This window comes from Lepisosteus platostomus, chromosome 9 (assembly GCF_059453375.1).
Source record: "Lepisosteus platostomus isolate fLepPlt1 chromosome 9, fLepPlt1.hap1, whole genome shotgun sequence".
NCBI lineage: Eukaryota > Metazoa > Chordata > Actinopteri > Semionotiformes > Lepisosteidae > Lepisosteus > Lepisosteus platostomus.
The window spans coordinates 46,181,694-46,209,620 of NC_142619.1; the positions used below are offsets into that span (position 1 = coordinate 46,181,694).

The 27,927-nt window shown below is 38.5% G+C and overlaps 1 protein-coding gene across 2 annotated transcripts in view; it reads right to left on the reverse strand.

Moving 5' to 3' along the window:
• Positions 1-3,043: 3,043 nt before the first annotated feature.
• Positions 3,044-27,927, reverse strand: part of tmcc3 (transmembrane and coiled-coil domain family 3) — a 60,240-nt gene continuing 35,356 nt past the window's right edge. For both annotated transcript variants that reach the window (XM_088645250.1, XM_088645248.1), the window contains exons 2-4: positions 8,584-9,506; positions 6,857-6,992; positions 3,044-5,517 (exon numbers count right to left, since the gene is read on the reverse strand). In XM_088645250.1, coding sequence (XP_088501376.1) covers positions 5,215-5,517; positions 6,857-6,992; positions 8,584-9,506 — 1,362 coding nt within the window. In that variant the 3' untranslated portion in view covers positions 3,044-5,214. The remainder of the gene's footprint in view (positions 5,518-6,856; positions 6,993-8,583; positions 9,507-27,927) is intronic.

Here is a 27,927-nt window from a genome sequence, read left to right on the forward strand (position 1 = left end):
GAGATATAAGAAAGATTACAAACAAGATGCAGCCATTCATTTCATCTAACCCATTTGTTGGTAAATTAACACGAGGATCTCCCCACATATCTCACCATATTGTACATCACCAATAAAAAAACTAACCCCCAAATTATTAAATCATTCTAGGCTATGTGGCTTCAAACAATAATTACTTGGCCATGAGGGAAATTAAACATTACACACTTTCCAAGAACTGGTAAAGCTAAGACAGGCTTTATTATGTAAAATCTGCAAACAGGAAAATAAAATTTTGAAATCCATTTTTTGAAAGGCATTCCATACTACATAGCTTTCCACAGCAGTACATTTCCTGGTACTTAGAATAATATGATAAAGACCTGTCCTTAAATAAATGGCATTTATTCTCTCCAAACTGTCCCTGAAAAAAATAATAATCGAGAAATAGACATCTTAGTACATCCACTTTTGTACAAGGTTCAGCAGCAGTAGTACTCAAGCTCCATTATAGATGTAAAAGTGGAAAAACAACATTTATTGATAAAATAACTGTCTAGTTTCTTTGGGGATAATGGTCTGACTGAAAGACATACCCAAACTAACCAAGCTAGCCACACACAAAGCAGAAAACACAAAACGTTACATAAAATGAACATGGGAGGTAACAGATAGAATAAACAATACGAAAGAAAAGACTGACGTTAAGAACAAACCAACCCAGAAATAATACAATTGTGATTGATGCAGAACAATTATCAGATCTTCTATGTCACCTGAAAGGTTTGAGGGTTTGAGGGCCAAAAGAACAAGGCATTCCGCTGGAACTGGTGGTGAAGGGGTAGAAGACAGGTGCTATTGGAATGAACATTGTGATAAAGCTCTCCTAGACATTTAGTGATTAACTCTAACTAGTAAAACACAACAATCTCATGCTAGGATTACAAATCAACTTGTACTCAAAACTATTTAACAGGAAAGCATTAAAATGGAAAGTCATTTTGTGGCCCTAAAAAAGAAAGGTAGTAAGGTTTTTGTCTTATGGCTGAATGCCATAAGGTAACGTTGATTTTTTGGAATCTGGGGCCATTTAATCATCAACATAGCTTGCAGAGGAGTGCAAAAACCACATATACATAAATCACTTAACACATTACACTACAGGCTTCTAAAGCACTTCTTGGAAACTTTCTCTATATCATTCATGAAAGGTATACAGTAGATAAAACGCTACTTCCCCAGAATGAGGAAGTCTTAAGTGAATTCCACAGATTTCTGTTTAAATCTAAAAAGTATAATCGCGGAGAGCTCTAAACTGGCAGTTTTTAAAGATTCCAACAGTTGAGCTGATTGACAAAAGACCCCTAAATATTGTACATGTACACTTCCAAGGGAATCCCCAAAGGGGAGAAACTGTTGCAGTCTCTCCTTAAAATATAAGTTATAAAATTCATTTCTTAAAAAATAAAAAAAAAATTAGGAAAAAAACAGCATCTGCAAAATAAGATGCAGGTGCATTTACACAGTTCTTAATAAGTTAGTTTTGTACACATTCGTAGAAGAAAGTTCCATTTTAATTTTTTACAACAGCACAGTCCCAGACAGAGCTCTGTGGATGTAAGCAGTTGTGTCAGGCAAGTTCAAGTTCACACAAGACACCAGCACCCTTTGCTTGCTACACACTGAAAAGAGTTTCATTAAAGCAGGTAAAGTAAAACCAGGTAAGTTTATCACTGAGTAGTCATGCTTAAATCAGTACACACGAGAGGAAAGTGGAGCAATTAGTCAGTACTGCTAAAATCCAAATGCTGGAAGAGTTGAAAACACCAAAACAGTACTCTAGAAATTGAAAGACCAAAAATAAAGCCAATGTTCTTAATATGCACCAGAACAAGAATCCTACAACTTAAATTAATTTCTTTTTTTAGCAAGTATTGCAAGACAAATTCATTTAAAACAGCTTTCAATACTGCAGTGTATAAGAACTGGCACAAAGATGGCTAACGTGAGACTCCCCCCCCACCCCCCCTACTTTGCCCGTTCGTTGTACAATAATTTGAGGTGTTTCGAATTTACAATGGAAAGCAAACAAAGGAATTCAGACGTTTTGCTAGCAGTAAAGTTTCGATTTGGCAAATGACGGAGGCACAAAAAAATTCTTCAAAAGAATCTACTTGCATCCGCCCCAATTCCAGAAACAGGGTTTAGATCCCCCCCAGTGTGTTGTGTATATTGTATAATGTATTTGCCTTGTAATCTGCACTTTGCACCATATGTTCCTGTCTACAATGTCTATGTCAGTGTCCTGTCTGTAATTGCACCATGGACCAGAAGGAACGATATTTCGTTCCACTGTATACTTGTACTGTATATGGCTGGAATGACAAATGTGAACTTGAACTTGAAGTGACGATAAAACTGGTACAGTCTTCATTCTATTTACCTGCAATCTTAAGTTACAGAATTTTTATTCACACATCACCCTGCTGTACTTGAATGAACTTTCTGTTTCATGTGTTTCTCTTTGTGCTACCATCTCAAAAGCTGAAGTAGTTCAGGTGGGTAGCTGCGTCAGCATGCGTAGGCTGTAAAGGAACAAATAATATGGTTTATTCCATGCTGAAAAGAGAAGAAAGAAAACACAACGTTTCGGCTGCGGAGCATTCTTCGAAGAAGGCTACACATCCAAAACATTGTGTTTTCTTTCTTCTCTTTTCAGCATTACAAGCATTACTTGTTCCATTTCAAAAGCTTATACCATTCAGTTGCTTACAGTCGGCAAATACACTGACAGGCACCTATGAAATACCATTCAAATCTGATACTGAATGCTGATCCACAAAGGGAAACTGCTCATTACAGCAATTCATAATGCAGAAGTATAATCCTTTGAACAGCATATTTCTCCACAGGTTTAATCTTCCTGAGATACAGTATACAGTCCTGGAAAACTATCACCCACTTAAAATGCATGACTGCATTTCTGTGAATTAACTGTACATATTATGCAAAAAGTAACATTAACTGAAAGATCAGTAACCTTGTGATCTTTACTTGCTCTGGATCTTTCCTACCTGGAGTGACCAGGCATGTCATGAGTGCCCCCTGCTGGCTGACACCAATGCAGGTACAGTGGTCTTAAGGCCATGGTGTTCTTTTATGTGCACTTTTGTTATCTTTCCATTTCACTTGCAAAGGCATCACTAACATGTCTACTGAGTGACAGGAATAGAGTCATGCTTCACTCTGGAACTTTATCCCTGTATTCACTCAGACAAAGCAAACCCCATCACAGGCACTACATTCAGTTTCCTGGAAAACTGTAAGTAGCAACAAAACTGATCACAACATCCAGAAAGATACACTTGCAATGTTAGGACAATTGCACAATCGTACCCCTGGGGCACCAGAACAGCTGAACTAGCAAAGCTGCTCACTCTCCAATAGGTGGCACACAAGAGGGAAAGCAGTGCAGAGTCTAAATGGACTCAAGGTAGTCAACATTTCCTTCAGTAGCAACACAATTGTAACTCCTGAGATTTCCTGGGCACCCCTGAGCTAGCAGGATTCCTACAACCCAGGCTCTTTCCTATAAGACTGTGTGGAGCTCACCATTTCTACAACACAAACTGCAAGCCGAAGAATCTGAGGATTTCCATGCTGTTTCAAGAGAAACCTTGGAACTCCTAATTAACGCTACTTGATTTCAGACAAGGGTGTAAAAAATAAGAATAAGAAACTGATTTTGCAGAGGGGGTAGCTGTGTGGAGTTTGTATGTTTTCTCCGTGTTCCTGTGGGTTTCCTCTGGGTGTTCTGCTTTCCTCCCACAGTCCAAAGACAGACTGGTAGGTGAATTGGTCTGTGTTTGTCTGACCTGCGATGGACAGGTGTCCCGTCCAGGTTGTACCCTGTCTTGCGCCTGTTGCTTGCTGGCATAGGCTCCAGCTCCCCTGTGACACCAAATTAGGTGAAGCAAATAGAAGGATGGATTCTACACAGAAAAAAGAAAATCAAAAAGAAAATGCACCCTGAACACAATCCACAATGACTGGGGCACCTAAATGCACTAAAGCTAAAATTAAGAATAGAGTTCCCCCTTTAGTGACCATAAACTTTAATTTTGTTTCAGACAACCCCCAATTTAATCACCCCTCTTTTTTAATTGAAACGTTTAAAAATAATATTATAAAAACTGTAATAAAGTTACTGTATACTGTAATGTTAAGCTTTAAGCTAATTTTGAGAATGTTAATGTTCCTTGTCTTTAATATAAGCATCAAAATATGAAGGAAAATGTGATTCTTTATATTAAGCCCTGTTACAATTATGAATTTACAAATGCATTTTATCATTAAAGTCCTCTTAGAGGAAATAACATGTATCATTAGATTTGCATCAAGCTCCCTGTGATATTTTCCTATGTATATACACCTAACACATCTAATTCTAACAAAAATATACCGAATGAACCTTCAGAAATATCAGTTCCCATGTCCTTTATCAGAAAGTCTTGAAGAGCTAGAGCCTATCCTGGAAACACATGACGCTTGGCACACAACTATTGTCCACCAACTGGACAAAGCTCATCACAGGACCATGAAAAACGGGACCAACTCAAATGGCCAATCAAACCTAGTCCAGGGAAACGAAATGAGAACACATCAGGACCAGAGACAAAACACCCAAATCAAACCCCAGACCCTTGCCCCGGGTGTTTCAAAAGAACGCAATTTGCATCTAAAAGGGACCCAAACATAACTGCTTAAGAGACATGTTTTATACAGGGCACTGCTCTGCAGTTTATTAACCTCTTTCAAGCATCACTATTGTAGTTTTTTTTTAAATCATACACGAAAACCTCTTCCAACACACAAATCTGACAAAGTAATTAACTGGGTACACACAAAGAAACAACTTTACTGTTCCTGGTTTTAAAAAAAAAAGACACACTTTCAAAACTAAACACGTATATTGCACTTGTCAAATGAGAGACGAGAAATCAAGTGGCTCTTTGAAGTCATCGTTACAAGGCAAAACACGACGGTTCACCACAGGGAAAAGGCAGGAAAGGAAGAGACACGGAAGTTAAAGTTAAGCCTCCGCACGGAATCCATGCAGTCCACTTCGAAGCAGACGGCATCCCAAACGGCCTTGTCCTTTTTCTCAACAGAACGGTACCTCAGCACATCCACCACTTCCTATTAAGCAGGGCAGAACTGACGTGCTCCCCGGCTTCAGCTCGGCATGAGTACACGCTCCATGGCGCACTGCAGGTTGTCCCAGCTCTTCCAGAAGATGGCCAGGAGCGTGACGGCGCAGAGGGTGCAGACGACGTGCAGCCGGCTCCTCATGAGGGGGGCGGTGAACTTGGCCGCGGTGGAGACGCATACCAGGATCAGCGTGACGATGGCCAGCATGATGTTGATGCACTTGCCCAGCAGCACCTTGGCGTCCGTGTTCTCCAGCTGCACCACCTGCTGGTGCTGAGCGTGGAGCTCCAGCTTGGAGATGCGCGTCTGGCAGGCCTCCAACGCCTCCTGCGCAGGACGAGCACGGACAGAAAGGACAGTGAGTAATACCACCCTCTCGCAATGAGACGAGCCCTTGCGCACAAAGCGGCACGTGTATTCAAGGCACTAGAACATCGGCCAGCAGCCATATCACCCTGCAACTCACAACTGGCAGCCCACTGAAACTCAGGGGGTGTGGGTCTGGTCAGTACCTGAATGGGTGACCTCCTGGGAAAAACTAAGGTTGCTGCTGGAAGAGGTGTTAGTGGGGCCAGCAGGGGGCGCTCACCCTGCAGTCTATATGGGTCCTAATGCCCCAGTATAGTGACGGGGACACTATACTGTAAACAGGTGCCGTCCTTCAGGTGAGATGTAAAAGAAGTCCTGACGTTCTGTGGTCATTACAAATCCCAGGGTGTTTCTCGTAAAGAGTAGGGGTGTAACACCAGCATCCTGGCCAAATTTCCCATTGGCCCTTACCAAACATGGCCTCCTAATAATCCTCATCTATGAATTGGCTTCACCACTCTGTTCTCCTCCCCATTGAGAGCTGGTGTGTGGTGAGCATACTGTGCACACTTTGGCTGCCGTCACATTATTCAGGTGAGGCTTTACATTGGTGGAGGGGAGTCCCTATTACCTGTATAGCACTTTGAATGGAGTGTTCAGAAAAGCGCTATATAAGTGTAAACAACTATTATTATTATTATTATTATTATTATAGCATGATACAGTATGACCAGGAATAGCTGAGACTCTACAGTAATGACCAGTACGAGATTAATACCATTACATTACTAGCACAGGTTCAACAGCACATTTTCCAATGCATAAACCTGGAGCACAATGACTCGAGTTACAGAACAGGAATAAATCATTAATATAAAAGATTCATATAAAATATTCATTAAAAATGTGTATCCCTCTAAGACTAGTAACAGTAGGGAGTGGCAAAGCAGGAACTGTGCATTCGCGCCTCTAATCCTTATCAGTATCTATTCCTTCTGTAATCCTTACGCTAGAGAGGTGAAAAAAGGTCAACACTCTTTCCTCAGGCCTGGTAGCAGACAGAATCTGACAGCAAATTATTTAAACCTTTATAAAAATGCACTTTTTGTTATGCTAACTGGTTTCAAACTGTGTCGGTTCTAGTAAAGACACACATAACAGCCTTACACCTCTCACTCTTTCACTCAACTCTAGCTCAGCTTTTAATGTATTCTTCTACATCTTGTTCTTCAACTTTATTTCCTTCTTTTTCACAAAGAAAACAAATACTGATATAGCAACAACTTAACTGTGGTCTCCTTTGAGACAACGTCCACGAAGCAACGCACTGTTGCCTTTTGGATTTGCTGTTTCATACCTGAATGTCTCGGGCTCGTTCATAAGCCTGATAGGCCACCTTCTCTTCAATACTGGCAAGCTCTTGCTTGAGGTTGCTGGTCTCGTGCTGATGCAGTTCTGTGAGATCATTTAGTTGGTCCTCTAAACGCTCAAACCTGCAAAGTTCAAGAAAAAAATCATAGGACGTATGTCATGAGGGTTAGCAGGGGGATCATCCATTAGGAGAAAGTCACTTCTTCCAGGTAGGGGTCACGCCAACCTGGAACCTATATCAGAAAGCACAAGGAGCAAAGGCAGAAACACACCTGGGATGCGAGAGGTGGGATTTTAACATTTCTATTTTCAGTACTCTTGGTGGCAGTTTTTAAGCAAGGCAAATGCTTAAAGTAAATTGCTACGGCTCAATCCTCAATCTTACGGCTTTGCAGGTGATGGATGAGAGGAAAGAACAGTCTCAGAGCCTCAGAGTCAGAAGAGTGGTGTCACATGCAATCCTTTCCCTGGACAAAGTTGAATTCTCTACAATGTTGACATTTCTCATCAATAGAAACGCTTTAGAAAGCATTTTGAAGAAGTAAGCAGGATATTCATCCTAATAAGGAAATTAGGGGGAATAGTTTTAATATTTAAAGTCATAGGACAAAGTATTCAGTAGCCCTTTAAAAGAAGATGATGCAGACCCACCCACTCGTTTCCCCACACATTATGTTTAAAAACTAACAATTGTAAATGAATATTTGTAACAATACAATTGAGTGCCCAGATCATGACAGTACCTCCACCAAGCTTCAAAATGGAACAACAGAATGCTTGAAACAGGATACAGGAGAGCTTTGGAACAAAGTTCAATGGATGAATGGGCTCAATATTAATCTTTACCAAAGTGATGGACAGTATAAAGTGTGTAGAAAGAAAGCAAATGATGATGCTACAAAGCACACCACCTCATCTGTGAAGCCTGGTGGAGGTCGTGTCATGACCTGGACATGTAGCCATCTCTGGAATTTTTCACTGGTTTTTATTGAGGATGTAACTTATGATGGCAGCAAATGTAGAAGGGATTCTTATGTTTACCAAAATATTTTATCTGCGTATGTACAAGAATATGCTTCCAAACAGACTGGGCGTTCCTTGACTCTGCAGCATGACAATGACTCAAAATAAACCTAAAGCAAACAGAGTTCATCAGGAGAAAAAAGTGGAACGTCCCAGGCTGCCAAAGTCTGTCTCCAAATTAAAAGGGAGCACGCATTCTGCATGCTGAAGACAAAAATAAAATTCAGAACACCTCAAGAACAGGTAAGACCTCAAAGGGACTGCAGCAAAGGTGTTGGTTGAGGTTGGTGTCCGAAATATTGCAACAGAAGTATATATAGATGTGTAGTGAGCTCAATAGGCTGCAGACCTCATGCAGTTATTGCCTCAAATTAATATGCAACCAAATCCAAATCTTTACACTATGAAATTTAAATTGAATGTGCCCCAATACTTGTGGACACTTGGTTTATTTTTGAAATATACACATTAAAAATTATATTGTCCTTGTTATCCATGTTAATTTCGTAATCAAAAACACAAATTACTTGACAGTAAAGCAAAAATAACAGTTTTGACTTTGCTGTCCTTATACTTTCAGGGGGATGGCATTACTTCTATTTACCAACGTCAGGCCATCATTCTGTGTTCTCGTGAATAACATCAAGCGCTGTTCGTGTACATCACTTGAGTTTGCAATGAAGCAATTACCTGTATCGTTCCTCCTGGAGGGTCTGCGTCAGGAATGTGTAGTCTCTTTTAAACTGAATTTTCAAGTTCTCCAGATTCTCAGCCAGATGTGACTGCAACTCCTTGAGATCCTCAAGCTCCTTTGTGATTATGGCCAGCTGAGCCTGGCTCCGTGCGGAGATGGGCCTTTCGGCCCCGCAGTCCGCATTCCCATTACTGTCGGCGGACGCCGAGGTCCCAGAGGAACACTCGTCGTCACTGGGGTACTTGGGCTTGGCCACAATCGTGGCGCTGCCGCTCAGCGCCCTGTTCCCACTTTCTGGGTGGAACGTATCCAGCGTGTTCTTGAGCTGCGTGATGTTGTCCGCGCTGCCGAACTTGTTGCGGATCAGGTTGGCAAATTCCCTGGGCTTGCTGAAAAAGAAGGGTGGGGACAAGGTGACGCCTGGCCCTAAACTCTTGACCTTGTCCACACCAGGATTACCAGTCCTAGAGCTGCAGACCATTTCCTTTGTGATCGAGTGCACGTCTTTCAGGTTTTCTTTGGAGGATTCCTTGCTTTCTTTGGGAGCTTTGGAGGAGCTATTCATCTCACTCTCGTTTATCTTCTTGAGGTACTGCTCCAGCTTCTTCTGGAGCTGAGCGATGCTTTGTGTCGACTTCTGGTTCTTCTTCTCGAACACCTGCCTGATGCGTCTCGCCTGCTGCTTGTCCGCAGTATTGACCAGCTTGAGGTACTCGGCGACGTTCTCGTCGCAGGCCGTCTTCTCGATCCTGATCTGCTCTGCGATCTTCAGGATCTTCTGCTGCAGGTTTTCATTGCCGGGTTTGAGCCAGTGGAAGTTCGAGACGCCATCTGTCACACTGAAGTTGAGGTTGGTGTCCGATCCCCCTCTGCGGATTGGGACAGGTATACTGAGACTGCTCACGTCGTTCGGATCTGCCTGCAAAACAAGAACAGCACTCTTATAATTAGGGCAGCAGTATGCAGGAGGAGTCCAGGTTCTGGACTTGTAACTAGAAGGTTGTGGGTTCAAATGCCAGACTGGACACTGCTATTGTATACTGTATTGTAAATTAAGCAAGGTATTTTACCTGAATTGTTGAACAACTGTTGTATTTTATTACTAATTATTAGTAGTAATTACAAACTATCACTAATGAACTTAAAAAAGTTACTGTCTTAAATAACATCCTGAAATGGTGTCCAATTTTGTAAAAATGAAATATTTCTCGCAGCATATGACCTTGTTTTTTTCCCCAAGTTAAAATTGTAAATTCAAAAGTAAAATGCTCAAACTGAAGACTCCTGCAGGTAAGATAACTTACAGTTAATACCAGCAAATAGAATACTGTAAGTATTCAGACCCGTGAACTCAATATTTGGTGGAAGCAACCTTTCCAGCAATTATAGCCTGGTCAGTCATCAGCAACATTGCACGCCGGCTTGGTGCAATTTTTCTTCTTGGCAGATTTGTTCTGAAGTTGCTTGGGATTTCATTTGGGATTTCATGGGGTTGATCAAACCAGGGCTTTAAGACACTCAGGAACATTCACGTTCTCACGGTAAAACCAGTATGGCTTTAGTCTTCATGTTTTAACACAGTATGTGCCTGGAATTCACTACCTAACTGAAGGACCTTAAGATAAGATAAGATTTATTAACTATGAAACCACTATTATTTACCACTACTGCTGCACTCAGACTAAGACCACTCAAATTACTGCATGGCTCATTGAGGTAATATTGCAATTTTGTGCATCTAAATAAATTTCAGTTGACACGAAGTGTTTGAATATTTATGCAATCATGTCTTTTCCATTTTCCTGTCATTTTATTTACTTAATTTTTCTCTTTAAATATGGAGAAGGATGTGAATAACAGTTTGCTACTTCAAATTGTTGACTACAAGTTTTAAAGTACATAATGTGAAGTAGCTATGAGTTTGAATTCTTTTGGAAGGCACTTTATACAGTAGTTTAAATTCTTACACATTTTTTATTTCTGGTTTGCATTCTATTTAAAATACATTCCTAACATTCATTCCTCTTTACAATAGCAATCAGGTGATGGTTATTCACAGTATTTTTTATGAAAAGGTTTTTTCTCCACTGGAGTGTTATATAATTGACCTTCTAACCAAGACGGCTTTTGCTTTCAAAGAGTCATAATGTAGAATGACTCACTTCACAAAGTTTTTCCAATACAAAATGATCATAAAACAACATCATAACCTATATACCGTTTAGTCTGAGACTGTATAATGTTTCTCAGTGTTATGTACATTCAAGGACATGATATTACAGAAGAGTCTTTCCAATACTCAGAATGTCCCATTACTTCTACACTAGTGAACTAATAAAAAAGGAAAATGGAACAAGAGTCATGTTTTAAGTCAGTATCTCACTGATCACACACAAAACCTTAGAAGCCGCCCACAGCATGAGATGTTCCGCTTCAAACATTAACCAGACTGGTCTAGAGAACCTATCTCTAGAAGGGCCATGGACCCTAATGCCCATGAAATCAAGGTCTTGCCAGGCTCAGCTGTATCTCCTGTCCGGAATCCAGTAGAACATCTGTGATTCGCTCATGCCACCAAGAGGATCCAGCCACGGCCAGACAACCTTCACCAGCTGGCTGCAGCTTTACAGGGAGGGTGGTGGAACGTCCCACAGCAGTCTGACCACAGCCTGATCACAGCTTTGCATGGCCGCTCCCAGGAACCTCATTATGCTTAGGGAGTTCAGACCTGATACTAACTTTTCACAGCTTTCATTTTGACCGTGCATCACGTTATTTTCAGAAATCATTATTCTGATTGATTTACACTTTTGTTGAAATTATGTATTTCATTTTATATCCATGGATTACTATTACTGCATGGAGTTTGGACTCTGGGTTCCTCCCACAATCCAAAGACATAGTGGTAGGTTAATCGGCTTCTGTGAAAATTGGCCCCGATGCGATTGTTTGCATTTGTAGCTGTTTCCAACTGCCCTGCGATGGACCAGAGTGTGTTCTGTCTTGCGTCCATTGCTTGCTGGGATAGGCTCCTGCTCCCCCACGACCTTGAATTGGAAGAGACTGGTTGGATGGAATTATTAAAATGGAGCAATTATTTGGCTGATTTTGTGATAAAAGAGCACAAAACATAAGCACTGAAGGGCAGAGTTGAACTTAAGTATGAAGTTCACTCTAATTCAGTAACGCAAGGGGCAGAGTGACCAAATGATCAGTATAGAGATTGTTATTGACCAAAAAGATACATACTGCGTCGTCTGCAGACTACTGTACATAAAACAGTCTTGACCAATCTCAAACCTTGGTCTTATTTTACCTATGAATGCTCTTACTGTTTCAACAAACACACCAAGAAAGATGAACCCTCTTATCGATGCAGAATATTAAAAAACATTTGACTTTCATAAACTAAGTCACTCTTTCTATATTTGCGTATGAGCTCCCTATATAGAACTCTTTGTGCTCAAGTTGTTTTGCATGTATTTTTCTTTTCCTCTTTCTGGAAATAAACTGTTGCTCATAACATAAACCAGGTCAAGCTGAAAGTTAACTGCTGTTGGCTTGAAAAACCTCATCCCCCTGGGAGGGAAGGAGACAACGCACATGCTTATACAGCATCATTCCCAAGGGTTTTTGGGATTAAGAACATGTGGTTATTGTTACAGGAACCAATACAAATCTTTAAATTAAGTGTTATATAATATAATCTAGGGAAATCACAAAAGCAAGAAAGACATTCTGGGTTCTTACATGTATTCTGCATTACACCACTGCATTCAAAAACGCAATCCTATTATTACATATAGAAAGATACAGAAGTGCCTCGCTTTGAACACTGTTTAATGAAACATGAAAGCAAATGGGAACGCTATACAAAAATTTTTACAGCTACAGCACTCTATGTCTCTGTGCCCTTACTGCACCCTGAGACCCACTGCATCTGCCACAAAGATGTTTTCTCGCCAATGTCCTGTTCCTTCTTTCCATTCCTTTTTAATCCCTTCAAAACCGTCGATACCTCTGTCTCTGCTCTGGTCTCTTGGGGTTCTCATTTGTATTCTAGGTGTAAGATAAAAAGAGTTACAGTCTCTCTCTTGAGACACAGAACGTCAATTCAGAGTCCAGCTGAAATCTCACAGGTCTTCCCCTTCAGGTTTTTTGTAATGATAAAATGCAGCAAATAAAAGTGACAAGGGTGGATAATCACACTGAACAGGTTTCCAAACAGCATGGGCACAGAACATGGTACAGTAGATGTAGTAGATCTTGAACACTTTGGAATCAGGTCTTCTTGTGCTAGAACACACACCTCCAATTCCTGTTCATTCTGCTATGGGACAATTATAGGATGCTAAAATGTAATCAAGTTCAAATGCATGGTCTGATAAAATACTTAAACAAACTTCACCTCAATAAATACATGGAAGCAGCACATCAAAAGCTGATAATCTCTACTTCACACATAATATTGCAGCTTTAAACATTTATATTAAGTTTTTCTATGAAGGAAAAGCATTTGATTCATTGTTTTGTTAAACATTAATGTAAGACAAATGCAATGGTTTTCTGAAATATTTGTTGCATGACAAAATTAAACACATCCGTATTAAAAGCTTTACTGAAACCAGAACACTATGCAACCTAAATAGGCTCTCCATTTTCTTGAGACAAAGAAGGTGACTGAACTGAATCAGAAGTGATAATCATGAGTATATTAATTTGTGCACTTTGCTGGAGTGTTGGAACAGAGAAATCCAATAATGAAGCAAATGAAGTGAATAACAGTAAAGCAGTCCCAAAAGAGCAAAATAAATTATAAGTGCCTTAAGTTCTTATCCCTCAGATTTTGAACACTGAGCATGTTTTTGTGAAATATGGGCAAAACACTACAAAAGATGTGGAAAGAAAATAATGCAGTTAGTGAAAAAACTGCATAATGAAAACCTTCATAAAAGAAGCAATTGTCAGTTGTCATATCAAAACATTTTCCATTAAAAGCACAAATTAAAACATTGAGAGGCAATTCAGCAATAAAGAGCAATAAAGCACACAAGAGCAATAAAGAATAGATCTGCCACTGTTAATAATTGTTCTTCTTCTGCAAAACCCACAAATGGCCTTTGAGTCTGCTACACGCATACTACAGTAAGTGTTTACGCATTTTTGTATGGTAAGAATTGAATCGGCTTATAGGCTCAACGTTTTTGTGCAAGCTCCACTATAATTGCACATCTGGCTCTGTTTAGGAAACCTAAGCCCACAAAATTTTGGGGGATAAAAAAACAAGATGCTTTATCCTGAATCAGTAAAAATGAGAAGTCAATCCTGAAATTGTAATTCTGATATAGAGCCACAATGATGATGCATACTGATATTGTATTGTTAACACTAATGTTCAGCAGCACCAATTGAAGAAACTCAAACAGTTTCTAGTGCAAGGTACTAGCAGAGTCATGTTTAAATACCAACAGATTACTACTGTCGGTATCTGTACGTAGTTCCATTCCAAGTTCCATACATAGTTTAATTCTAATCAAGCAACTTCTATTGAATTGGAAGGGCCTGATTATCAGCCTACATGAAATGACAAGATGAGCCCTGGTTTACTGGCCAGATTTGTAGAACTTGACACTAGGTCATAATCTAGGTTCTACACGCAAGCACCATTGAGTACAATGCAAGACATGGGGTACAAGACTTAACAAACAGGCACCACCTGCCACCCTGTAGCTTGAGTGGCTGCCACAAGAATACAATGAAAGACATAGCCATAACAAAATGCAGAGAGCCACTTGCACTATGTTATATAAAGATGCAACAACATTAATGGTATTAATGGCCATACTCACACTTTGGTTTCATTAAGAAGAGTCACTGAGTACAAAACTAAGGTTGCTGCTGGAAGCGGTGTTAGTGGGGCCAGCAGGGGGCGCTCCCCCTGTGGTCTATGTGGGTCCTAATGCCCCAGTATAGTGACGGGGACACTATACTGTAAACAGGTGCCGTCCTTTGGATGAGACGTTAAACCGAGGTCCTGACTCTCTGTGGTCATTACAAATCCCAGGGCATTTCTCGAAAAGAGTAGGGGTGTAACCCATTGGTTAAAATTTCCCATTGTAAAATTGTAAAATTTCCCATTGGCCCTTACCAATCATGACCTCCTTATAATCCCCGTCCATGAATTGGCTTCATTACTCTGCTCTCCTCCCCACTAATAGCTGATGTGTGGTGAGCGTTCTGGCGCACTACAGCTGCCGTCGCATCATCCAGGTGGATGCTGCACATTGGTGGTGGTTGAGGGGAGTCTCCATTACCTGTAAAGCGCTTTGAGTGGAGTGTCCAGAAAAGCGCTATATACAGTAAGTGTAAGCAATTATTATTATTATCATTATTACTACATTAAGAAGCAATGTTTGATAATGTCAGACATTTTATCGTAACCGAGAAGCATTCTTGAAAGTTACTAAAATAAAAAAATAAAATGTATTCAACATATGTTGATAGCGGGCCTGCATGATCTTGCCATTGCAAAGACTGATTATGAATGTCGGTTAAAAGCTGTCTTAATGACACTAAGTAAACACACAAGTTTAAATAAAGCAAGTTTCTATTAGGAGGGTGGTATCTGACATCGCAGTGCTCTCCTGTCGCTCACAAAACGAGCCAATTCATTTTAAAGCCATTCCAAGATAGCTCTTTGGCTGATCCTCATGCAGGTGTCAAGTAGAAGTCAGCTTGAGGCTGGAAGCTAAACCATACTGCTTGCTCAAACAAGTGAGCAATAACTGGGCTCCTTTTTGTGTAAAGAACACAGAATTCCGAGACAGTGTGCAAACCATGTTAATCAGATATACAGTATTTGCACACACAGTTGCTCAGCTATCTAATCGATTTCTGTCTGCATTACCTTTTGATGATGCTGTGCTTTTAAAAAAAAAAACATGTCTGAAAGCTGAACAAGTTTCTTCATAATGTATTGCCTTCACACGTTAGCATCAAGGTCTTTTTCTTTAAATTTCTTCTGAAAGACTAAGACCAGAAAGAGTGATTTTGTTTTCATACAGGATAGGGTCTTTCTGCTTATTATTCTCCAAGCTGAACCTATGATCATATACACAAAACTGAATGTTTACTTGTTCTCTTGCCATTCTTTTGCACTCTCCAGCCTAAACTCAATTTCACAGAACCTGGTATTCTAATTTACGGGCGTACAATATCATAAGAAGTTTTTGAATAAAACGAATCAAATCACAGAAATTTCCGACCAGTTATTTTCAAAGAGAATTGTGAAAGCATAATCTTTTTTCTTCAATACAGGACATGTGCACTGAACTCCTGGGTGCTTATTTTCTTTTTTGGGCTGACATACATGGCAACATAAACCCAGAGATCAAAGAAAAACTGGTTAAGATTAATTGTTTGGTCATGGATTGTGGAGAACACTTTTTAACACTATTCACCTAAATATTATAATAGTGAATCTGAGGACAGAAATAAACACTAGGCCTGTCTGGGAAAAAGAAAGAAATAATTTCAGTTTGATAATGCTTCTATATCTGTTCAAGGCCATACAAAATGACATAATACATTTTATTCATTATCACCTCTCAAGTATATCAAAGCACACACAAAAAAACAGAACATTATATTAATATCAGCATATCAAAAAAATAAAAGATAAAGAAGCTTACATTAAAACCTACAGTGAAAAGGTTGATCTTTAATATTTTTAAAATGCCTACAGTCACAGATCCTCTAGCGAATTCAGAAAATAAGTGCCTCAGATGTTGTGCTCTGCTAAGAATCTACGTCACCTGTTGTATCTGGTCTTTAGTAAAGTAAGAAAGCCTGAATCATCACATCTCAAATCAGATTTAGTCTAGATTAGACTACACTCATACAATAAGACCTTATGATCTTATGAGATGGACCATTCAGTACTGTACCTTAGGTGGGAGCAGGAGAACCTTAAAGTCCTCAAAGGAAGCCAATTTATATAGTATAGGAGTTTTATGCCAATATGCAAAGTGCTTATAGATATCAAGCCCAATTCTAAACATACTGAAGCTGGTTTATTACAGTATATACACAGACATCCCAATAAGTCACAACATCAGTCTAATCTTGATTAAACAAGGGCGTGAATCAAATATTTCAGCAGCAGGCAGAGCTGGGTTAGAGCCCTTGCTACAGTATATAAAGCAGACGGAAAAATGAGTGACATTCCGATCACGCATTTCAGATGACAAACACAGGGTCAACAGTAAAACCAATGTGTTTAACTTCTATCGTGTGTTAAATATCAGCATAGTCAATCACCGAACTGACGTCACCAACTCTGATAAAAAACTATAACCTTGGTATTGTAGGGCCACTGTATCTATTTCTTAAAGGCACAAAGCAGCTTGGGATTCAGATTTAAAACAGCCAACATTTACTAACTGGATTCTGACAACAGGAGTGAACCCAACTAAGGGAAGTACCAGTGATCACAACCTGTTTTTCCATGCACTCCAGTAGGAGTGACTGACAGTATCATAAGTCACACAAATCAGAAGTCAAGCTAATCATTAATTACCCTATCAAGGTCGGTCAGGAGACAGTTTATTTTGTCAAAACTATGACTGCAAAGGTTCTAAGCATTCATTTAATGCATGGTGACAATAAAGCTGCCAATTCCTGTTCCAGTTATGCAAAAAAAGGCAAACTGGAAATATAATGATATTTGAGCACTTGAATTGAGCACACATGACTACTCGTCTCTTCGCCAAGGGAATGTGGTGCTGAAACTGCACCAGAAACAAAACTGCAGGCAAACAGAATTCCAAACTCAAACATATGCTTGAGGATGTTTATGCATGTTTCTTTAAGCGGATTATGTATGGCTTTTACTGAAATGGAATGAAATTTGTCTTATTTGCTATTTTTATAACAATGTTGGAAGTTACCTGAAATAGAGTGTTGACTAAAAAAATACTCAAGACCTGCTGATTGGAAACTCAACTCTACTCAAGCATTTAGGTTTTATGATCCACTTACTTATTAAGCCATACTGAGTGCTTAATTAAGGCCTTAAATATGAGTTATTATAATGCTCTTACAAAAATAAATGTACCAGGCAATTTTCTGCCTTTTTGTCTTTTGTAGTACTGTGCTAGTGTTGGATTAACATGAATGATCCGTGTTGTACCATGAGGAGAAGCTACTCAAATCCATATCATACACATTCTAATGCTCTATGATTAAACTAAAAGGCGGAAGAGGGAGGCATCCAAGCAGGATTAGACTTGTTCACAGAAACACATTTTTTCGGGTTTTGTCATTAGTCAGAGCTCTGCTATAATCCTCTTTCTGATTAATCCATAAACAGTGCTTGTTAAAATACAGGTTGGGCCTGGTCAGCTCAGGCATGACACTTTCAAGGAAAACCAATATGCTGCTATAAATGTCACCAGCAGGTGGCAGCCTTCTCTTCGGACCAGAATTACTCGAGATCGCTAAAGCAAGAGAAGCCTAAAACCAGTTTATCAGAAGCAAGACTACTGGTCCAATTCTGTAATTTATCAGTTTAACCACACTGCTACCAAAGCAGAGGATCTACATTTGTGTTTGCCATTCAAACCCCACACACAGCAGAGGAGAAGGGGCTTTAAAAACACAAAAACTCTGTGTGTGCATGATTGAAGTAGACATCAAAACAAGTGCATGTTTTTCAAAACTACAACAGGCAGGCCACCTCCAGGGAGTGGTTTCAAAGCACTTTAACCTCAGGTACAATATAAAGGCAGCTGACAATCTCAAGAATGTGAATACAGCACTAGTATTGCTTCTTGTTCTAACATGTCCAGAAGATACTTGGGAAATTCTTTCTAAAAACAAAGAGGGTTATGCTTGTCTAAGTTATCAAGTATGGTCTTAAATACTTTTTAATTAATACATCTCTTGCACATACTATCCCACAGTTATTACTTATAAGTCTGTTGACATGCAATGGATATGGAAATAAAAAAATAGACTATTTTTTCTCCTCTGGTTGGATATTTAACCATATTTGAAAGTTTTTGACATCTCCAATGATCCAGAGTGCTACATACCAGCTACAAATACCAAGTTCTGGTTTCCAGAAGTAGGATTTATTAAATAAGGAACAAGTAATAGGTTTATTCCATGCTGAAAAAAAGAAGAAAGAGAACACAACGTTTCGTCCGTGGAGCCTTCTTCAGGTGTCAGGTTTATTAAATAAGGTCACTTATAATAAATATATAATCAAAAGTGATTATAATAAACAACTAAGGTACTACAGATATTACTACTACAGCCCTACGAAATATGGTTGAATCTGAACCACCAGAATTCGTGAATTTAAGTCAGGAGCTCAAGAAGTTAATTAAGCCAGCACAATGTAAGTAAAGAATAAATCAGTATAATCAAATGCTGAGCATCAATGAGTACAGGAATCGATATTCAACATCTGCATCAGTGCAAAGCATCCTAAAAAACATTCGTTATCTGCATGAATTTACCATTAAATTACCAACAAAACGTAAGAGTGAAACCACGATACAACTACAGCTCAGAACACAAATCCTATTTGCCAAATATCTACTATGATGTTCAAGATCACACAATTGTATAATTAAAATGTTACTTTAATCCCCAAAAGAAATTAAGCATAAATATATCTTTCCCTGAACTAATGTAATTAACAAAAAAAATAAAAAACAGGGATTACTCCACAGTGCTTTAGTTGAAACCTAAAATAGCCTCTAGTATAATTTTACCCAATAATAAACTAGTAGCAATTTGACACTAAAATCCCAAGGAAAGGTAGTTTAATTTAACCATAATGCAGTTGTGCAATGTGACTAAAATCGATGGTTACTGGTTATTCCTTAAACAGCAAGGCTAGACACAGCAGCAGTCCCTCGAAGGAAGACTTCAAAGGCAGCCACAGTAAAGGTCAGATACAGTTCTATTTAATATACAGTAAGTGTATGTCCGCACAATGCAAACTCATAGTGCCTTGATATGAACAGCAGCACTGTGTCACCCACAAACTAGTTTGGAACATGAGCAGAATATCCAACATGTAATCAGACAGTACCCTTCCTACAGCACTTATTCCTCACCTCGTCTCTGTTCATATAAATGTGTACCCAAAATGCAATTCTTAATCCAATCTAATTCAGGACGCGTCTGTGAGACACCACCGGCTCATGCATACAAATGAGGAATGCAAATGTGTACTAAGACTAAGATCCGAATTCCTTGTAAGATTTATTTTATATCTATTATTCAAAAATTCAGTGGAACAAAAGCACACTCACTTTGCTCACACTATGGATGGTTCTTAAGTCTCTCCCCTACTACAGTAATTCTGATTTTACCTTTCTGTTCTCTGTACCACTGGCAATCCTGTAAAAAGCAATGTCTTTTCTAGTAAGATATTTGTGTCACAAAAAAAGCACCAAGCCCCTGAGTAATCCTTGCATCATCTCCTGGAAAGGATAGCCCTGCAGGTTTTATAAGGGAATTCAAACACCTCAATGACTAAGCCTTGGAAATTACTGCAATTAAGATACATTAAGAAAAATAGATTTAATCACTTCATTATTAACATGGGCAGAATAAAAAAAACCAGAAAACCCTGATGCATCACAGGAACAAGACTGATTATTAATATGATTATTATGAATATTAATCAAAACAACATCAAACAAAAAGAGCATGGGTAACTGGAAAACAAAATGTTTCCCGTCAAAATACTGCAAGAATCCAATACACTGTCCCCTCTCCTATTGAAATACAGCCAGATATAATTTCAATTTTTCTATACTACTGTGCGTTATAGTGGTTGAGGACTATGTAAACTCAAATATGCTGTATACAGAGAGAAGGGTCCACTTCTAAAGAAAACCAAACTTTGTAAGGCATGAAATTAATAATTCATTTGCAAAGTGATTTACAGCGCCGAATGTTCTACTGGAGAAATCGGAGTCAAGTACCTTGCTCAAGAGCACAACATCAGTGTCCCACCTGGGATTCAAACGCACCGCCTTCTAGTTACTAAAGTACCTAGAGCAAGACTGGAGATCTCACCATTACTCCCTCACTGCTAAATGGAGCATTGAACTCATTACACATTTTCAACTTCTGCATATAGATTTGACTATTATCAGTCACACAATGTGTATAATGAAAAGTGGAGTATCAAATAGCAAAACCTCATTCCCTGGATTTCCTGTTTGTTTTGTCCCCCCCCCCCCAGTTCTGATGTAACCGAACTGAACCAGCTGTGAGACCATCTGGTTTCCCCGAGTGCTGGCTGGGAAAGCAAGTTGCACCCATTTTGCACAGGTCACTTCCCACGATGGGGAACACAGAAGGGGAAACTTGCACAACTAAAATCATCTTCTTATTGCTTTACTGCTCATGCAGGGTTGGGTTTTTTTTTTAAATCGCACAAGACAAAAGAGATCATTGAAAAAGTAGACACAAAAACAGAAAAATGGAGGCTAGACAAATTATATCGGCCAGTAAGTATGTTCTGACATCAGAAATTATTCCAGTGGTTGAAAAGCAACTAAAAGCACTCCTGTGTTTCACCCGGAATTATGTAAAGTGGTTAAAGAATTCAGGTTACAGAACATGATTTGAACACTTCACATTAAGGTTACATTGCTCTAAATCTGCTTTGCACCAGACAGACAAGCCTACCTCCTGCTTGGCTACTAGCAATATCTGACACCAGGGTTTGAACTGCCAATCAGTTAATCCAAGGTCAAGATAATCTAACAAGAATGTGGTTCTATTTTCTCTTTCAATACATAAGCTCAGAGAATCTAAGGCAACAGCCTGTTAAACCATGCAGGCTTCCAGAGTAGTTAAAATACAGTAATTAATTGGGTAAACACTAAATACATAATTGGTATTTTACAATATCAAAGGTATTGGTACCCCTAATCTAAAATGTTATATATTTATAAAATTTTTAGCACACTGTGATTGCCCTTTGACTTTTTTCCAAATTACTTGATCTTAGATATTTCACCTAAATCTTTACTTTTACCATTAATAAATTAGTGTAGTTTAATGAGCTGTAGGCATTAAAATAAACTAGGGAACGATGCTGTTTCAAATATAGAGTGGCAGCAATTTTGTATGCAATTGTACATGCTTACCAGATGAAGGAGAAATAGTATTTAAATATGTGGCAGCCACTGTATCAAGTTACTTGAACATTCTTACTTCATCACATCACTTTCAATCACTCATTCCTATTAGGCATACTGCAAATACATTCACATCACTACTACTGAACCTGAGAATGTAGGCAGAAAAGACTGTTACAAGACTCAATGTGGTCAACGTAGACTGCAAACAAACTGAAGAAAGGAAGTTTAACAGTCAGAAACACTGAAATAATATTATTTATATATAACACTTCTATATACTGTATATAATGATAAAGATTACCTAAAATGAATAAGAGTAAACAGTGAAAAACATACCGCAAGTCAAAGAAGAAACTACCTGGAAGTGCATTTAAAATTGAGAACTGGAGGAACATCTTTATACAAAGGGATGTGGGAGTGTGGAACAAGCTACCCGGCATGCAGCTGTCGCAGATACCACGGTTTCCTTCAAGAAATGGCTGGATTTCTGGGATCAATAAGATACTGACCAAACAAGCCAAAAAAGTCCTCACTTTAACCCGTCTCAAGTTCATGGTAAAGTAAGCCAAAACAACAACGAGTTTCTTTTCAGAGCTGGTCATTTCTTGTTTTCTAAATTCTAATTTAATTAAAGAAAATTCTCATTTCTTTTGAGTGGAACTGCAACAGGGATTGGGTTAAAAATTCTAATTAAAAAACTGGAATGGACACCAAACTGGATTCCTTTTTGCACTGGTAACGTTCGACAGCAAAGTGGATTTTATAATTGTTGTTTATAATTCTGTTTGGTAAGGTCTAGTGTAACATTGCATTAAGGTTAAGAAAACTGTAAACTGTAATATCTTCTAAAGAACTAGCAAGACGTATTCTGTAACAGAAGTTAGGCCAGGAGAAAAAAATTGATTTTCCATAACAGTGTCATCCAGTGGCAATTTATTGTACATCCAGTAATTTCAACAAAAGCAGCAGACTTTAATGTATTCTTAGTATTTTTTCTTCATCTTTCTCTTATACCGTTTTGTGAAGTTTCTGCTTGATGGCACTTTCAAGGAACAGGAACTTGACAAATATGAAAAACCAAAAGAGAGACTGCCCTTGTAGCACTGTAATTCAGACGATATGGATGGAAAATATTCATGTCAAAAACTACGTACAAAATATCCACTGGGTTGCAATTAGACAAAATAAAAAAAAAGTAATTTGATAAGACTCCCTTAGCCACTCTGCAAGAAACTCACTGAACACGTTATGAGCACAAAGCAACTGGCGGAACAGGTATCAGATTAAAGCCAGCGTATCCTTTAATAGAATTGCCAAAAAAAACCCTGAATAAATCTTTCACAAAACCTTTGTTACTCGAAACTGTAACTTGTAACTCGAATCGTCTGTCAAAGAGAGAATAATGTAACTTAAATAAAAGCATAATTCAGTGTCAATGACTTGTTTTTAATCCCCCCTCAAAGTCAGCAGTGCATATTGTTTGAGCTGTCAGTCCTGTAGTCTGCTCATAATATTTCATAGAGCAAAAGGCTGACATGAAAGATGAACAAGGTGATTAAAAACACCTTTTGCACAGGATTCTGTTTCACTTTGTTTAGACCATTAATCAATGTCAATTTTGTATCACATCTCTTTTTTTCTTCATTTTCGTATATCTTATAGCACATTTCATTTAGCTTTCACACTTTTAGAAATTGCACAAATTTTCTACAAGAGAAAATTGCATAATACCATATTGTCCACTTATTCACACTTTTCGTTGACAAATGCATATATTAATTTGTCTGAACACTTTTTTCAAATACAAATTATATACAATTAACAAATTAACAAATGAAAACTACCATAGGCTCAAAGACAAGATAAATACCTGGTGTCAACAGCCATTTTGAACTGTTAGCTTCAGGACACCTCACATTGAAAATAAGGACATTTCTGTGAGCAAAATGCTATGCTTTTTAGAATTCAATTTAAAATAAAGAATGAAAATTTAAATTACATTTCAAATGAAGCTGCTTGTTCAAAGAACTCTAACAAGTTAGTTAGGTAAGACTTATTAAATCCATGTTAAGTATTCTCTATTATATTATTTCCAAATAGTTAATAACTGCCAATTGTAAAATGTGGAGGAAAAATTGGGATTTTTTTCATTCACTAATCACATAATAAAAAAAATTAAAGTTAAGATTTAACTTTAAGGCAAAAATATTACACAGAAATTGATAAGAAAAGTCACGGAAAAGACCTCACTGAAGTGTGAAATAAGCTACGAAGAAAATATATCATGGTTTCCCTCTAAGTATATCAAAGTAATATGTAGTCAAAAAATCATATAGTGATAACAGAAAAAATACTTCACATTTAGCCAAATGTTCATGTGACTCCTGCATGATTCCACAGGGCTGCGTTTCTTTTTGGGTTTTCAAACAAAAATGGGGGGAAATTTAGAGAACTTCAAAAAGCTGGTGCTGCCCAACTGGCTTAGGAGCAATGTTACCGCACAAGAAGTTCTTTTCATGACTTGCTCAAAAATCATTTTTTAATGAAGGCCTTGACAGGCAACAAGCGTGTGACAGTGCAGACTTCAGATAATGAACTACATCAAAGGAGGCCGCAACTTGAGATCGCCGTGACAAAATCTACAAGCAGGGTTATTACAGTAAACGAGTGCTGTTGTGCTTTACTGAAGACAGTCCAACAACACTGGTACAGCACAGGTGCATGAAGCCCAAAAATATCATGATTACTAAAAGCAAAGCACTCCCTTTACTGAAGTGAAGCCCCATGTCCCACACAGGTCTTGAGCAGACATGTATAAAAATAGACAACACACAAATAGCAGCATGAACTTCTGAAACCTCTGCACTTTGTTCCCCACACATGTGCTTACTGAGATAAGATCCATATTGAGATAAGGAGCAGTTACGTATTTCTGTTTGAGATTTGAGTGGAGACTTGTGGAAAGTTTTTCAAGTTGATATCTTGCACTTCGACTGAACATCCATTAAAAAAAAAAAGCAAATTTAACAAAATATGTCAATACTGTACCTGTCCTAAAAGACACCGAGCCTTTAATAAAAATCACTTGCAATAAATGTTTACGGTAAAAGATAAAATACATTTGAAATTATTTTAAAACTAAGAAAAGGAAGCAGTTCTTCACCCAAAGGGTTACAGGAGTCTAAGATTTAGCCAGTCGAGTGGGTGAAGCTGATACATTGGCTTCCTTCAAGAAACAGCTGAAATTCTTGATCAATAAGCAAGTACCTAATGAGCCAGATGGGCCAAATGTTCTCCTCTCATTTCTCAATCCACACATTTTCTAACCGCTTTATCCAATTCAGGGTCCCAGGGGAGCTGGAGCCTATCCCAGCAAGCAACAGGCACAAGGCAGGATACATTCTGGATGAAATGCCAGTCCGTCACAGGGCACACACACAGACATGCACACACTCACACCAATTTTCCCAGAAGCCATTTAACCTACCACTCTGTCTCCGTACTGTGGAAAGAAACCAGATCACCTGGATGAAAACCATGCGAGCACAGGGAGACAAACAATCCCAGGACCCCAGGGCTGTGAGGCAGCAGGGCCAACCACTGCACCACCATGCCACCCCCTCGGATTTTTAACCTCTCTCGTGTTCTTAAATATTTCGACAACCACAAACGGCTACAGAATAACAAGAGGAGCATATGCAAATAATTATTCAGCAATATAAAAACTTAGCAGAGAACTCTTATTTAAGGTGCTAAGTACCCTAAACATGAAACTAGCAGAAGCTTTCAAAGCTGCTTCATAGAACAGAACAAAAAAATGAAAGCTGTTGATTTTGAGAGAACAGTGTATATATAAAGTGGGACTTCTCCCTTTACAACAATTGAAAATACTGAACTAGATTTAATTTGACTTAGGAAAGGCAGAAAAAAATGCAATTTCAAATGATCTTTTAAGAATTTAACTGAAACTAAAGACCAAAGTTAAAAGTGGGCAGGAGAAATGGAATGTAATTGAATCCCAGTGAGCTTATCTACCCCTTGTAATTGTTCACTGTCATAACATTAACGAATAACAGATCATGACAGCAATGATCTCCCGACAGATTTCAAGAACCACCCACTATATTCAAACTGAAACTTGATGACACTGGGGGGAAAAAAAAGACACTTAATTAACTGAGAAAATTTTGGCCCTTGGGGAATTTAGTTGTGGATCTGAAAAAAGGGTTGTGTGGGAACAAAGATTCAATTTATTAAGATGCAACTAATTCAAACTAACTGCTCTTTACAAACCTTATAAAAGCTTGGTGCTGCTAGGCAACACAATAACACAGAAGTCTGATGAAAGTCATAATATAAATTACATTTTTTCTGGCTTCACAAACACCTGACGAGAACTACATTATATTCTGCTATAAGAGGGGTAAAACATCCAAATGATTAATTCGCTTATATAACCACGTCCTTGATTTCTGAACACCTGATTTACAAATTTTTACCATTACAAATTTTCAAACCCATTTTTCGCAGTTGGGAAGAATTTTTCACTACAATGAAAGTGCGTCTTTTGTAGTAAAACAGAAAATGGCGTCCTGATTCCCCGAACAGTTAACCAATGCATCTGCTTTCAGAGCTTTTTTACACAAGTCCATCTTCAGTCAACTACTGAACCAAGGACAATCGCTTGTTTATGATCATTACAACAAAGTGCTCTTAATCTAACAATGTAATGCTTTGTTTTAGTAAAAAAATATCATCGTTTTACAAAAGTGCAGTCAATGGTAGTATACAGTAATGGGTGTTTACTAGTGAGTACAGGAAGTCGTACAGAAAACCCTTGAAAGCCTTGAAAGACACCACCAGCACTTTCCTCTGTTTTATAGTGCTGATAGGTGACAAACACCTCCTGTATCATACAAAGGCTTTCATTTTCTGTCACGGGGGTAGTACAGCAGTTTACAGATCTCTTATGGCATTTTGAAAATGAAACAATGCACACCTCAGCAGAGAGCAACAAGTTATTTTAAGGAACATCTGGAGGTTTGAACTCCAAATAGAGTTCCAAACTCCAAACTCCATCTAGAGTCTAATGATTATGACAAAGAACAGCGAAAGAGAAGATTTAAACATTACAACATCTTTTATTTAACCCACACTCTCTGTGGGGGGTTAAAATGATCAATTCTACTTTATGTCAAGCATGCAACCGATACCACAATAACTTTAAAATATTTCAAAAACAGAGATTTTGAACTGTTCTTGAAGTCAAGGATGAGAGCAAACAACAAGGGGCACCACTGTCTGAGAACATACAAAAACACTTCAATCCTAACTTTTGATTATTTTATTTTACCAGGGAAGTAAATTGAGAAGGAATTCTCATTTACAATGATAACCTGGAGACCCCTTCTTACAGCAGGGCATCTACTGGCCCAAGAGTACAACAGCAGTATCCAACCCAGAATTTCCAATGGAGATAGTCCAGAAAAAGGACTCATATTTTAAAGTCTCCTGTGGACCCAGTGCTACAGACTGATTTATATCACATAATGCACCGCAGATGTTTCTGAGACAAGCTGCCTGCTGAGCTGGAAGTAAAGCTTAAAATGTTGAATCAGATGGTCCTGCAGCAATAAAGTTGTTGCAGCTTGAAAAAGTAAAGGAGTAAATAAGGCTAGCCTTTCACTTATCCATGGGAATTACAGTAAAAGTCAGTGAAAATATAACTCTTGCCTCCGACATTTTCAGCACCATATCACTGTCATTTCACCACCAGTATAAAATGTCATTACAAGTAGCAGCCATGTTCTTAAATGAATCTTTAAATATCCACGCAAGATTCAGGTTTTGAAAACTGCAATTAAGAGCAGCCACTGAACCCTGAAATCCAGCTATACAGAACACAACTGGAGCACACACATTTCGTACTACAGCCTTTGGCCAATACAGAAGCAGAGCCTTTGCATACTTACCAAACCCATAAAGTGTTAAGGTTTATAAATTTGGAAATACTAAGGTTGCCTTTTTTATATCATGATCAGGTCTTTTTAACCCTTGCATGTCCTGCTGTCACTGTTACTGAATCACTGTACATCATTTATACTAAACATCACAAGTCCCAGTAAAATTACAACCTACAGTACCTTCTTGAATGTTTGCAAGGTG